Consider the following 12,888-nt stretch of genomic DNA (forward strand, 5'->3'; position numbering starts at 1 on the left):
GCAACCACTTGGAGAATTATCGCCTGTGACATCACTTACGCGAGCCAGAATGGGATTTGGGATTTGTAGTCACGTATTTTTCATAGTCTTATATTTCAACAGTTTTACGACAAAATGTGACTTTTTTGACATGGAAATGATTGTTTAAGATTGACAAACATCATATGTGTAGTTCGTGGCACAATTCAAACGGGATCAAAAGATACGTTTTCTCTCTCCATTGACTTCAATGTATAATTTTACGCTTCCGGGGTCCCATGGAGGCTCCCGGAAAGGGAGGGACTTCGCCTCTCTATGGAGCGAGCTTAAAAGTAGAGTAGATAGATAAGGAAGTAGATGGGCGTGACTTCGCCTCTCTATTGGCTGGAAAGCTTCACAGCTTCATAAGGCTTCATCTCACCATCACTAAATTTTAGCTCCGTTACAAACTGGTCAAAACTCTCACTGTCTCCTTGGATCTTTTCATGAAATTTATAGCGCGCAAATATGGGATTTGCTTTCGGAGTTACATAAGCTTCAAAACCGTCATAGTACGTTTTTAGTACCTTACTTTGGTCTTCTGTGAGAGTCCATGTATAAAAACATCTCTGCCTTTTCCCCCAATCCATAGGAGTAGATAGCTACATTTTTCCTCCTCCTCTTTAGCATGTAGCGGGCCTGAAAACATTAGCTGCACATGCTGCCGAAACTTTCTCCATGCGTCCAGCAGATTAGACGAGTCCCAGTCCATTCGTGGTGTTGGAACGCCTGTGTTCTCCATCTTCCGTCGTCAGGTCGATGATAAATGAACTAACTCTGACACCATGTAATATTCTGTTCTATGGACATGTAAGTGTCTACATAAACAGATGAAGCGGACCACTTATTTTATTCCGAGTGTCCATCTTTTATTTCCACTGGCGCGTAACATGCACACATACCTGACGTCATTCACGTGATCTCTGTAATCAAAGATCTTGTATTCACCAAGATGTTACACGGACCTAACTCCACAAATATCCAAAATCACATCGTTTTTCCAGAACAGATTAGAAATCGCTTGAAAATGGGACAAACAAGTGGCAACATGTGTGATGATTGAAGGTGTTGCGCGGGGCTATATCATGCAATTTAAAGTGAAACTTAAGCTCGCGCCAATGCGGAAATATTCCCGCGAGAGTGCGGAAAAACTCAAATTAATTAATTTATGTAAAATGTGAAATGTTACCAATATACTCACGGACCACCAGTGGTCCGCGGACCACACTTTGAGAAGCACTGGTCTATGGTCACAGTTCCCTCAACCACCGAGGAAGAAACGCTCTTCCTAACCTTCACGCCGTCCTTGTGGCGAAAACAGGCAACTACATGCACCAACTAACCCTGCTTCAACAGTAAACATAACATGCAAACATTCATACAGTTGGCACAAAGACACTAGACAAATAAACATAACACATCATGAACTATATCGTCTCATTTATTTTTGGTCTATCTATTTCACTGATTTTGGTTACTGTGTCTTGGCCCGTTCTCTATCGCAGAACAGGTTTCCATCTACAATTGCCTCACCTGGTTAAACAAATAGATATTAACACATAAATAAACACCTTTATTCTGGTCAATAGTATAAATGGCATTTTCTTCTTGTGTTTTTTAAATCCAAGCTCAAGACTTGTATGTTTGCCGCTGCTTTGAATTGAACTATTTATATCTCACACTGCACTGTAACTTTTATTCATGTATTTATTTTAATTTGATTTGATTATCTTTGCTTTTTAATGACTGTTTTTAAATGCCATTTTATAATGTGTTTCCTTAATGCTCTTGATGTCGTTCATTTTTGTAAAGCACTTTGAATTGCCTTGTGTTGAAAGTTACTATATAAATAAACATGCCTTGCCTTGCCTTATATAAACTCTTAAGACACAACATTAGTAATGAGTATTATGCCATCAAGAGATTTCTGCCCTGAGGTTTCCGCCACGACCTTAAAGAAGCACTTCAGCAATGTTGTGTTAATTAAATCAAAAGGATGATCAAATATCCTCAGTAGTATTTTTCAACAGACTTTCTCAGCTTGTTATAACACAAGCTTTCATTACAAGTTTTTGTTCTCTTATATAACTATTTTCAGGGAGTGAGTAGCATTTCATTTATGGTTCCCACAGCACAAAATAGTAACATCTTTTAAATAAAAATAGTTTCCCTGATACTCACTGCAGTTCTCTTTCAAGAAAATGTTGTGAAATTATATGAAAGAAAAAATGTAAAAAAACAAAACAGCTGGACCATCTGCTGGGTCGGTGAGATGTGAGGACAAACTGACCATCTAAGCCAGGTCTAAGCTCTTTGTTGTTATAGCATATTAGCAATACGATCCAATTGCTTAATTGGCGTCACAAAGGCTGATATTGGCACTAATGTGAGAGGAACACTGTAGGGAATCCTGTTTTTACAAATCACATCTCCTATTTTCTCTATTACTTATATAAGCCTGTGGCTCTTTTACCTCCATAGAGCATTTATCAGCTCCTGCATCACTTCTGCTTTGGTTCTGGCGTCTTTCCAGACTGGGATTGTTTAGTGTCCTTTACAACTGAGGCTGACAGCAGAGGTGGAGGAGCAGCAGGTGTTTTCTGCTGTTTATCAATGAGCACATGAGGAGACAGGGTGCAGAGTGTCACCCAAGGACCTGTGTTGTAAAGCAGCTTCACAATGACGTTCATGTCAACTTGTATGTGATTTAGGATCCTTTTACACAAGCATCACCTCCTTTTATCATAACATATGCATCAAAATAATCTTCCTTTATTGCTGATGTTTCGAAAAGACTTGTGTTAGATTTGTTTGAGTAAAGGTTAGTGAGGCTATTCTTATTTGTACAGGATGTGACTGTGACCCTGTTCACACAGGCGGTAAATATCAGCCTCTTTGGTTGTTCATTTATACATTTAATAAGTTATTTGGCAGACTGACAGCAAAGAGGATTGGGTGGAGGGCTTGTTTTACATATCACAGCATACCGTAACATCAAGCTTAATCTTTTCACAATTTTGATTCAATAATGTGTATTGTTCCTAGAGTCTACTGGATAATCTTACACTATACTCTTTCAGGCGTCTTCAAAACGTGTTTGTCAAAGCCACTGCAATGCTTGTTTAAGATTAATTGCAATGAATTGGAGCCTTAGATTTTGTTTATTGTTTCAGGAGGGAATCTGTCCCGGCAAGGTCAACTTCCTGATATTTTTCCCCTCCATTCTCTGTTTCTGTCTGTCTGGCATTAGCTATTTGACACATTACTAAGACCCAGAGGCTTTTCGTACACTTAAAAAAATCCTAATTGTGTCTAACCTTACCCGAGTGTTAAACGTTCCTTTATTTGTCTATAGACTTTGGAGAAGCCTGTTCTTCTGCCATTTGTCTGTGCTAATGGGGGTCATGAGAGGATCTCACCAAACCTTAGCAGGAAAAGAGAGTGTGAGAAACTTGGTGCTCATATTATTAACTTCCGCTTTATGTTGACAACATATGGCGACATGTCACAGGTCATGTTTGCTGTGAAACAATAGCAAGGGCATTACAGCTTCATTATACAATGTATACATTTTCTTTCGTAAAGTTCTCAGTTATTACCGCTAGACTCTAGCAAACCACATAACGTTTACAGACATGAAATGTGTGGCCACAGATTTAATTCTACATCACAATACATACATGATACAAAATAAAGTGCATAATTTAAATATAATATTTTTTAAATAAATTAAAGACCTTGTTTAACAGGCCACTTAAGCCAAATATGATGTGGCTTATCCTAAAGGCAGGTATTTTATCCATTACATAAAGCAACATTCTGGAGTTGATTTGATAACAGGGAAAAGGAGGCAGAGTTTGCCTCAAAGCTGCTGAAACTAAGACATAAAGCTCATTTGAGTGAAAAAGCTCAAACGTTCAAAGGTTCAGTCTATTGTATGTATATATATGTATAGTGGTAATACAGCCACAGAAATAGCATCGACTATCATTATGAGAAATCAAAAAGTGGAATTCTGCCATTACATTTCTTTTGACATGTTTTACAGAAATTGACAATTTTCAGATTTTTTTAACCCCCCCATTTGAGTGAAGATAGATAGATAGATATCTGCCAATGAAAATGATAGTAGCTAAGTGTTTGAAACTTTTTGTAAAGCCCTGATTTTCTGGATGTTTGTGCTGAAAATAGAAATTCATGAAAAAGTGTTCTGATCAAACACATCCTTAGTGTGGACAGTCCCTTGAGGCGTGTGATTTATCAACTATAACCTTCTCATGGAGAAGAATAATGTTATTACAAACCATATTTTACACAACATCAATCATCTCCAACACATTTTCTCTCAAGCTGACAAGTGTGCTGAAATATGTTTGATATCAGATGTTGCTTAACTCAACATTAACGCAACATCTGTCCACAGGTTACCACATTTTCTGTAGCTTTGGGGAGAGATAAGTGTTACGTGAATCATTGTAGCCTAATTGTAAGATGGGAAAATAAGTTTTCCTAGTTTTAGGTGACTATGTGTGTGTATTCCAGGGCTTAGGAACAAAACCCTAAGGGTTTGCCACATAATAATACTGCACTGTATATTAGTCATGGAACTAACTCATGTCCTTCAAAAAGCGCTGTCCATTAGAGTTGGTTAAATATATAAATTACAATGGCAGCACACATGCCAGTGATTACTCACATTCAATACTGTTTAAATGTATCATATTAACCACAAGCCTGTGACTCAATCATTTAACTGGACCCATTTACTATGTGTCACAGTTATAGGTTTTAATATAGCTGAAATTATGAAAAATATATTCCATCACTGAATCTTGAGTCATGAGGTGAGGGTAATGTCTGTTAGAATGACATTTTAGGCAAAACGACAAATCGCTCATACAGTCAGAGATGGTCACTTGAGGTAGATGCTGAAACAGAGAATAAACAACCGGAGAATAAAGCTCACCGCACTTCAAGTGTAACTTTCTTTCTCACTTCATGCCCCCGCATCACAAGAGTCATTTCTTTTCTTTATGTGCCTCATTGTTGGAGAAGCCATTGAGTAGACAGTCTCACTCAGAGTGAATTTAGAGTTTTTTCCTAATTCAGAGTTAAGTCAGATGCATTTTTCCTCCACTGTCTGTGTGTTCAACGACACCTGAAGTGCTGTGTCTTTTGGGCATGGCAGAGCTGAAAGGTCCCTGATTACATGTGTCCCTTCTCTACTGTGAGCCTCAACGCTGCCCTGCTCAGACGAATAAGATGCTTGTAAGTTTCTGACTGATGAAGGTTGTGAATCAGAGGGTGTGTCTGATTTATGGCAGCTTCCTTTGTACACTTCACTTCCCTCTGGCAGGTAGAGGAAGGTCTGGGAGCTGCTGGTGAAGTCTCTCAGGTTGTGGGAAACCAACGACTTTGAGTCCTGGTTAGAAATGGCCAAGGAGAGTTGTTGGGTGTCTATGTGTAGGTTTCCCTGTCTCTGTTGCCTCCGTGCTCCTATCTTGCAAAATAAACACTTGATTTTCTCAATGAGTTTGAGGAGAACAGCCTTGCGGAGCAGGATGTAGATCCAGGGGTCAAGAATGGGATTAAAGGAGGCAAATCTTATCGCTCGTAGATCAGGGTTTTTGTCCAGACGCAGCTCCACTGGAGTTTTATACAGCTGGTTCAAAAACACCTGAGCCTATAAGGGAAGAAATAATACATTATGAGTAGATAGATAAATGCTTCCAACTATGTGTGTGCTAGCAGCTGATTATGTGTGTTTCTGAGGAAAATATGTGTGAGTTTGCAGCAGTATGAGTCCACATATCTGTGTCTGATTGGTATGAGGTGAAAAACACACTAATAAAAAAGAAGAGCAGGGAGACGAAAATAAAAACATGTTAACTCTCTTTCTCTATTACACCACTTTTTTGGGATGGGGTTGGGAGCCGTGCGTAAAACGTGGGTAATGGAGTAAAGCCAGAGAACGGCAAAAATATGGCAAGACATGTTAACCAAATTGTTTGGTCTGCAAAAAAAAAAAGTTTACATTTAGTGCGTAAAGGATAAAAAGAGTCTACATGACGCAGAAACAGAGAACTTACAACAAGAGGGATGGAGCAGATAAGCACCACTGCCGAAGTGCCTATAAGCAGAATGACCATCTGAATCTCTGCACCGGCCAGACGTCCAAAGCTGCGTCCTCTCCTCGGTGGCTCCACGGTGCGTCCCAGATCGGTTCCCAGCGACATCCTGCGCACGTATCGCTGGTGCATCCGAATCAGAGCCACGCACACCAGCACGTTGCAGATAACAGTGGCGAGGATCAGAATAGAACTGAAGCCCGCGTACGTGTAGGAGTAGGCTGCATCGCTGGTCTTGTTGCTCCTCCACTCTAAAAAACACCAAGTCTGCGGGTATTGTTTCTTCACCTGTCCAAAGCCGACAATCGGCAGGGCGCAGAAGAGCGCATTGGAGATGTAGATCGCCAAGAGAGTCAAACCCGCCAGTTTTTGGTCCACATAGTCATTGTAGAAGTAGGCATGGTTTATAGCGATGTATCTCTCCACGGACATGGCACAGATTATACTGAGCCCCGACAGGGAGAAAAAGAGCAAGGTGAATCCAAAGTATTGGCACAACGGGTCCTCTCCGGGCCACGAGCCTTTCACATAAGTGGCGATGGTGACCGGGCTGGCCAGCAGTGTGCCCAGCAGGTCCGTCACTGCCAGTCCACACACCAACGTGTAAAACGTGGTTTCCTTCTGTTCTTTGCGGGATTTGCAAAGAACTACGATGGCGATGACATTTCCAACCACCCCGAAAATAAACATTATGGAAGGAATGGTCGGGACCATTGTCCTCCCTGTCATCGATTGATTATTCATTGTTATGTCCTTCAAACGCAGTTAAAGTCGAGAAACAACTTTTCTTAACGCTATCATTTCTAGTCCAGAGCAATAAACGGATAGAAGTGCACATAAAATAATTCTGGGCAACATTGTTAAATCTGAAAAAAACCAGTTTGAACCTTAAAACCAACTCCTGAAAAAAGTTAAATTCCCCCTGCCGGGCATCATGTAGCAGCTGCTGTGGTTAGTCCTCAGCTGGCTTTGTAAGAGCATATTTCCCTCACAGGAGAGATAAAGGCAGGCAGCAGACACTAGCTCAGACTTCATTGAAATAAGACTGACTTCAATCTTCCTGCTGAGCTCAGTCCCTCCCCTCAGTTTAACTCCACTGCCTGCTCTGTCTGGTGCACCAAAGACCTTGGACATATTTTGCAACCGTCATACAGAGGTGACAATTTGTATCGTACCACAGCCAATTCCATTTATAATTAAACCATGTTGATTATGGTGAAACTCAGTGTGGTCTATAAAGTACCACCACAATAAAAGATTGCACAGCCAATGTTGAACAAACGTTTTCCCCTTCCAGGGAAATTCAAATCTCAACGACTAATATTATAAATTCCTAAGAATCTCCATTTTTGATCAGGACTTGCTTCGTAAAACAAGCTGCTTGGATGATGTCAGCAGTGAGTTACAGTTGTGGCTGGAGCTTGTCTGCGTGAGATGTTCTTAACCCTGAGCTCAATGTCTAATGTCTAATCTAAACTCAAAACAATGCTTGAACAACATGGTTTGACATCATAAACCCACCGTAAAACGTACTAAATGTAATTCATATGACCATAAGGACAATTCATATTGTGTTAAAATGTTATTTTAGGCAATTAGTCAGGGGTTAAATTCAGAGCAATTTAAGCCACAATATGTTCAAACCCTTTATTCCTTTAATGTCAAAAACAGCAACCTGAAATAAAATTTAAAATACATTTCATATTAAGATTAATTTACCAATTGTCTCAAAAGGCAGGTGCAATGTTAAACCAGTGATGTCAAAACAGTAGAAATATGATAGTAAAACATGATTTATATAAAAGAAACACCTGCATATTATCCCTACTGTAATGGCCAAATAACTAATTCAGTTAAAGGTTATCCTTAATTGATTTCCTGACAATCATTTTATAAGGATTGATTTGGGATGACGAATCCAAAATTATAGATACAAATCAACAAAATGTCAAACAATAAATCCATTGTTCACCATATGTCCTGCAAATATATTCAACAACCTGCAGCCATCCTGCTTGGTCTCTGTGTTTCTCAGAAAACACCAAGACTAAGATTAACAGTTTCTAACATCATTTAATATGCAAATGATCAAGAACATTTGATCAGGCTATTAAAATGGAGTCCATTTTGTTTTAAAAAAACACATGCAAATGACCACAGCACATTGTAATTTGTCCCTAATATTTACCGTGGAGCAAACAAACAACTTGTGCTGAGAGAGAGCGATGACACCAGAGTCCCTGACATGATGGCCGGGCATGTGAGTTAAACTGCAAAACAAACCATGTAGTTGTTCACTCTGTAGGAGGTCCACAGCCTTTTTATAAAAACTCCTGAAATCGGATATGTTTCTATTCAGACCTGTTTTCTTCAAAAGAATGGAAAGAAGTTAACCCACCATGAGCTGTGAGTTACATTTAGGAAAACATAGGCGGATCAATGTTAGACTCTGTTGTCTTACACAATTAATAATGATTACTTTATCATAAATAATGTATAAAACAACAAGAAAGCAATCTTTGTAAAACCTCAAAAATCCCTCCAAAACTGTACATTTGACTGTGGTTTAACCATTTAATGTTTACATGAAGAGTGAACATCACCAGAAGCACTTATTGTGTATCCTTCACAGAGCTGCAAATAATTGAGACGTACTCTTACTAAGATTGCCATTAAATGCTGCATTACTGTTTTGTAATAGCCAATAAAGAGCCTCCAATTGGCAGCACCAAGTTCCTTTACAATGCCTTTGGTGAGCATGAAAGGAATACTACTCCATCTTGATTTAGCATCTCTCTTAACAACTTTTTTAACATAAGTCACTTTTCAATTTCTGCATTACCATCTGGTGACAATTTTTATTGTGCTACAGCCAATTCCATTTTTAATTAAACCATGTTGATGACAACAATTGGGAAACTCAGTGTGGTCTATAAAATACCACCACAATAGATTGCACAGCCAATGTTGAACAAACATTGGAAATTCCAGGGAAATTCAAATCTCAACGACTAATATTTTATGTTCCTAAGAATCTCCATTTTCGATCAGGACTTGCTTTGTAGAACAACGCCCACACGTTGCTTGCTTTGTAGAACAAGCTGGTTGGATGATGTCAGCAGTGAATTATAGTTGTGGCTGGAGCTTGTCTGTGTGTGATGTTCTTAACCCTGAGATCAATGTCAGTTGAATTATTGTGTAAAGAACAGCATGGTTTTGTTGTTGATACAGTAGGATTTTCAACATTTGAATAACTCAAATAAGTACAGGTCTGCATGTTTTAAAAAAGGCCTGGACACACACTGATTCAGGCTGTTTTCCGCTTTCACAGAACATGTTAAACTCAGAGGAAGTGAGAACCTGAGCCCCGCGGCCTGATGTCATCCTACTACACTGACCCTGAACTCTTGAAAAACACACTTGTTGTTATGTAATGTGCTGTATAAAATATGAATTCAGCCTGTTGTTGTGTATTTCTCTATGTGAATGTCAGGTTTCCAGTGTCGCAGAATGTTCGGTAAGTAGATTTGAAAGATTAGCCTTCTTATGAATGTGCTTTTCCTGGATTTGTTTGTTAAGTCAGATAACCTGCAGCCCTTCAGCCTCAGATTAACGACCACCAACACTGCTGAAAGAATCCATTTTCCTGTGAATGTAACTCTGGCATATGTTCTGTAGATAGACAATCGCACGGGCGAGTGGGTCTTTCTGTTTGTTCGTTCATTTTTTGTTAGACTTTGTAGTTTAAAGAAAGGAGAGAAAAAATAATTTCTCCAAAACAGCAATTCTTCCAGGGCCTTCATTCCTGTGACAAACAATTACTACATTGTTTCCTGGAAAGGCTTTGTTGGCTTTGTAGACATTTTTCTCCGGTGATAGCAGCTATGGATTTGATTTGATTTCCCACAACAAGAGAGGAATTTAAACAACCAAGGAAATTATAAACACACGTGCAATTACAGGTATGTGGCACACTGTATTTGCCACAGTATTGCGGTGTTTTTCTGGATGATTTGCCTCGCAATGTGATTATGTTTTGGTTTATTGCTTGATTGAGTCTATAAAGAGAGATTACAGTTTTCGACAGGCCTCTTTGTTCGGAGAAACACACCTACCTGTAGAGTAAAACATGATCTCTGTGGACATGTACGAACACATTGCTTAGCTTTTGGGATGGGTCTAACAAAACCGTCTTCATTCCAGGTTTAATTCTGCATAATGTGTACACACCCACACATTAAATAAATGGGGCGAAGCCTGCGAGCTAGTTCAGGCAGTCAACTCGAGCACTTATGCTGCATTCATACATAACGCCCCCTTGCCACTCTACAACCAACCAAACAGAGTCTCCTTAATATGCCGCTCTATTTAACCTGCCAGATCTCTCTCCATGCATTGCTGGCTGCTGCTATTGCCGCAGCTACCTCTACGTCGCTGCTGCTTGCCTGCCCCACCACCACCCCAGCTTCCACCTGTAGGCCCGGGGGTTAGTTATGTAATCATCACTCATCGTGCTATGTATATCTATGGAGTGATGATGCCCGAGCCTAGTCGCCAAACTCAACTATATGCTGCTTCTAATAAACATGTTAAAGGAACACGTGAGTTGTCTGACTGAACTGACAAAACGGATACTTTGAATACACAATTTAAATGTTGTCAATTCACTGACTCGTGCTGATGATTTATGATACAGAATATGGTTTGGACCTGCTCCATATAAGAAAAGTGACCTGAGCACTTGTAAATGAAGCTAAATTGATAATATTTAAACTTTGACATGTTTAGCTTCAAACAGTCTCACGACCTTTTGGAATTCCTCAATCTTCTGAACTCTTTCACATACTGCATTAAAGTCATATTCAACATCTTTGGAAATAGGTATTTGCTTTTTTGTGATAAAGATGATTATCACAAGTCACATGTATGTTATATATGTAGTTGAAAAGCTTAGCTCAGCATAAAGCCTTGAAAAAGAGAGAAACGTATGTCAAGGTTGTGTCTTCCTGGTCGAATGTACTTATTGTAAGTCGCTTTGGATAAAAGCGTCAGCTAAATGCAATGCAATGTAATGTAATGTAATGTAAGAAACAGCTAGCCTGGCTTTTTCCGAATGAATCTAAATCTACCTTAGCAGATTTAAAGCTCACGAACAAACATGTTACATCTTGTTCCTGTCAGAGAATAAGCACATTTCCCAAAACATCGCAATAGTCATTTAAAAGTTTAGAAGCCAGAAATGATCATTTATCTCAGTTTCAAGCAGTTTTTTTTTATGTATTAGTGAAACAAATGAAAATCTAAAAGGGTCAAAACACATTTTCACTCATTTATAAACTTGGAAAATACATTTAAAAAAAACAACCTTGATTCAGAACTGACATGCAGTAAAGGATGACGGTAATGAATGGGTTAAAACATGCAAGAACATTGGTCTTATCTATTCATTTAGGTTGTTGACAAATGCATGACGATAGCACTTGTTTTCATGAACCTTGATCACCAATAGGCCAACAGATAACATTGTTGTTTTCAGTTGCTATTTTGAGCATTAAACTCGTTCCCTGCCAATGATGCAGTTAACAGTTATTTTATATCAGACTTTGGAGAGAATTTAGACGGTTGTTTATCCTGGGGTCTGGTAGATATGTAGATAACATTCGTATAGCATCTGACTCAGCCTAACAAAGAGATCAGATGTAAACTGTTTGAACTGGCACAGCGTTTGACATCTGGTACCAACGTGAAAACAGAATGCTCTTTGAGAATCATTCAACGCCACCATCTGATTCAACTGGTATGAATCTGCATCACTTATATTATGTACTGTTGTAGATTGTATCCTTCAAATTGCATTGATTTGTATACAGAAGAGAGCTATAATAATTGTAAATAGAGATCATTATCATGAAAAAACACTTAACAGTATACACTTAATAGATTTAAAAGAATATGATGATAAACAAATAGAAAACGAAGGTACTGTATAAACAGTGTTGTGTATATTAATCTTTGGGAATATAGTTATGTTTATTCATTGTATTTTTTTCTTTCTTTTGTTCTTTTATTTTCAGTGTACTGCAAATATTAAATTAGAACTGTACAAAATAATAGTGTAAAAATGGTAAAAGACCAAATTAACTCAACCAAACTAAATTCAACTAAACTGCCATTACTATTTTGAACGGTTGAATCTCAATTTGACCTTTATTGAGCCGAGCATAAAACATCTATTGTCAACATCTCAGTTCAGTTATCCTGAAACCCACGCAGGAGGATTTACTTTCAGGCTGTAGGACTGCAAAGCACGTCAAAATGACAAAGCACACCGTTAGGCACGATCATGCATTTAACATCAAACTTTACACAATAATGTTCTTGTGCTTCTTTAGGGATAAACTGTCCTGGTTTACCCCTAAAGGGGGTATGACTCACAGCGACAGTCAAATACAACATGTTAATCAATCAAAAGGGTTCATATCCCTTGGAAAACAGTGTGTCCCACTGGTGTACAAGTGTACCATTCCATACACATTACGGTGGTAATCATTGACAGGGAGAGCAACTCAAAGCCAAATTAGGGACATGAACTGCTAATATTAACACAACCAGACCACCCCTGGCTGCCCATTAGAGCACAATGGAAAAACATGCAGGATGTTATATTGCTGATGATGCATACATTAAGGAAAATGGTGCAAACCTGCCAAAGGGCCTAACCAAAACACATAAGCGACACCCG

The 12,888-nt window shown here is 38.9% G+C and overlaps 1 protein-coding gene across 1 annotated transcript; it reads right to left on the reverse strand.

The window, feature by feature from the left end:
* Window positions 1–3,144: 3,144 nt before the first annotated feature.
* Window positions 3,145–7,245, reverse strand: ptger4a (prostaglandin E receptor 4 (subtype EP4) a). The gene is made up of 2 exons (XM_034090181.2): window positions 6,108–7,245; window positions 3,145–5,701 (listed from the first exon to the last, which is right to left on the reverse strand). The coding sequence occupies exons 1-2, from the start codon at window positions 6,888–6,890 to the stop codon at window positions 5,135–5,137; spliced, it is 1,350 nt and encodes a 449-aa protein (XP_033946072.1). The 5' UTR covers window positions 6,891–7,245; the 3' UTR covers window positions 3,145–5,134.
* Between the last annotated feature and the right edge of the window lie 5,643 nt (window positions 7,246–12,888).

This window comes from Pseudochaenichthys georgianus, chromosome 9, assembly GCF_902827115.2.
Source record: "Pseudochaenichthys georgianus chromosome 9, fPseGeo1.2, whole genome shotgun sequence".
Taxonomy (NCBI): domain Eukaryota; kingdom Metazoa; phylum Chordata; class Actinopteri; order Perciformes; family Channichthyidae; genus Pseudochaenichthys; species Pseudochaenichthys georgianus.

Bases quoted from the DNA above. Each gene is read 5' to 3' on its own strand.
- ptger4a (XM_034090181.2), bottom strand. From the start codon at position 6,890: ATGAATAATCAATCGATGACAGGGAGGACAATGGTCCCGACCATTCCT. The intron at 5,702-6,107 runs GTAAGTTCTCTG...CTTCCCTTATAG, and splicing joins TCTGCTCCATCCCTCTTGTT to GCTCAGGTGTTTTTGAACCA.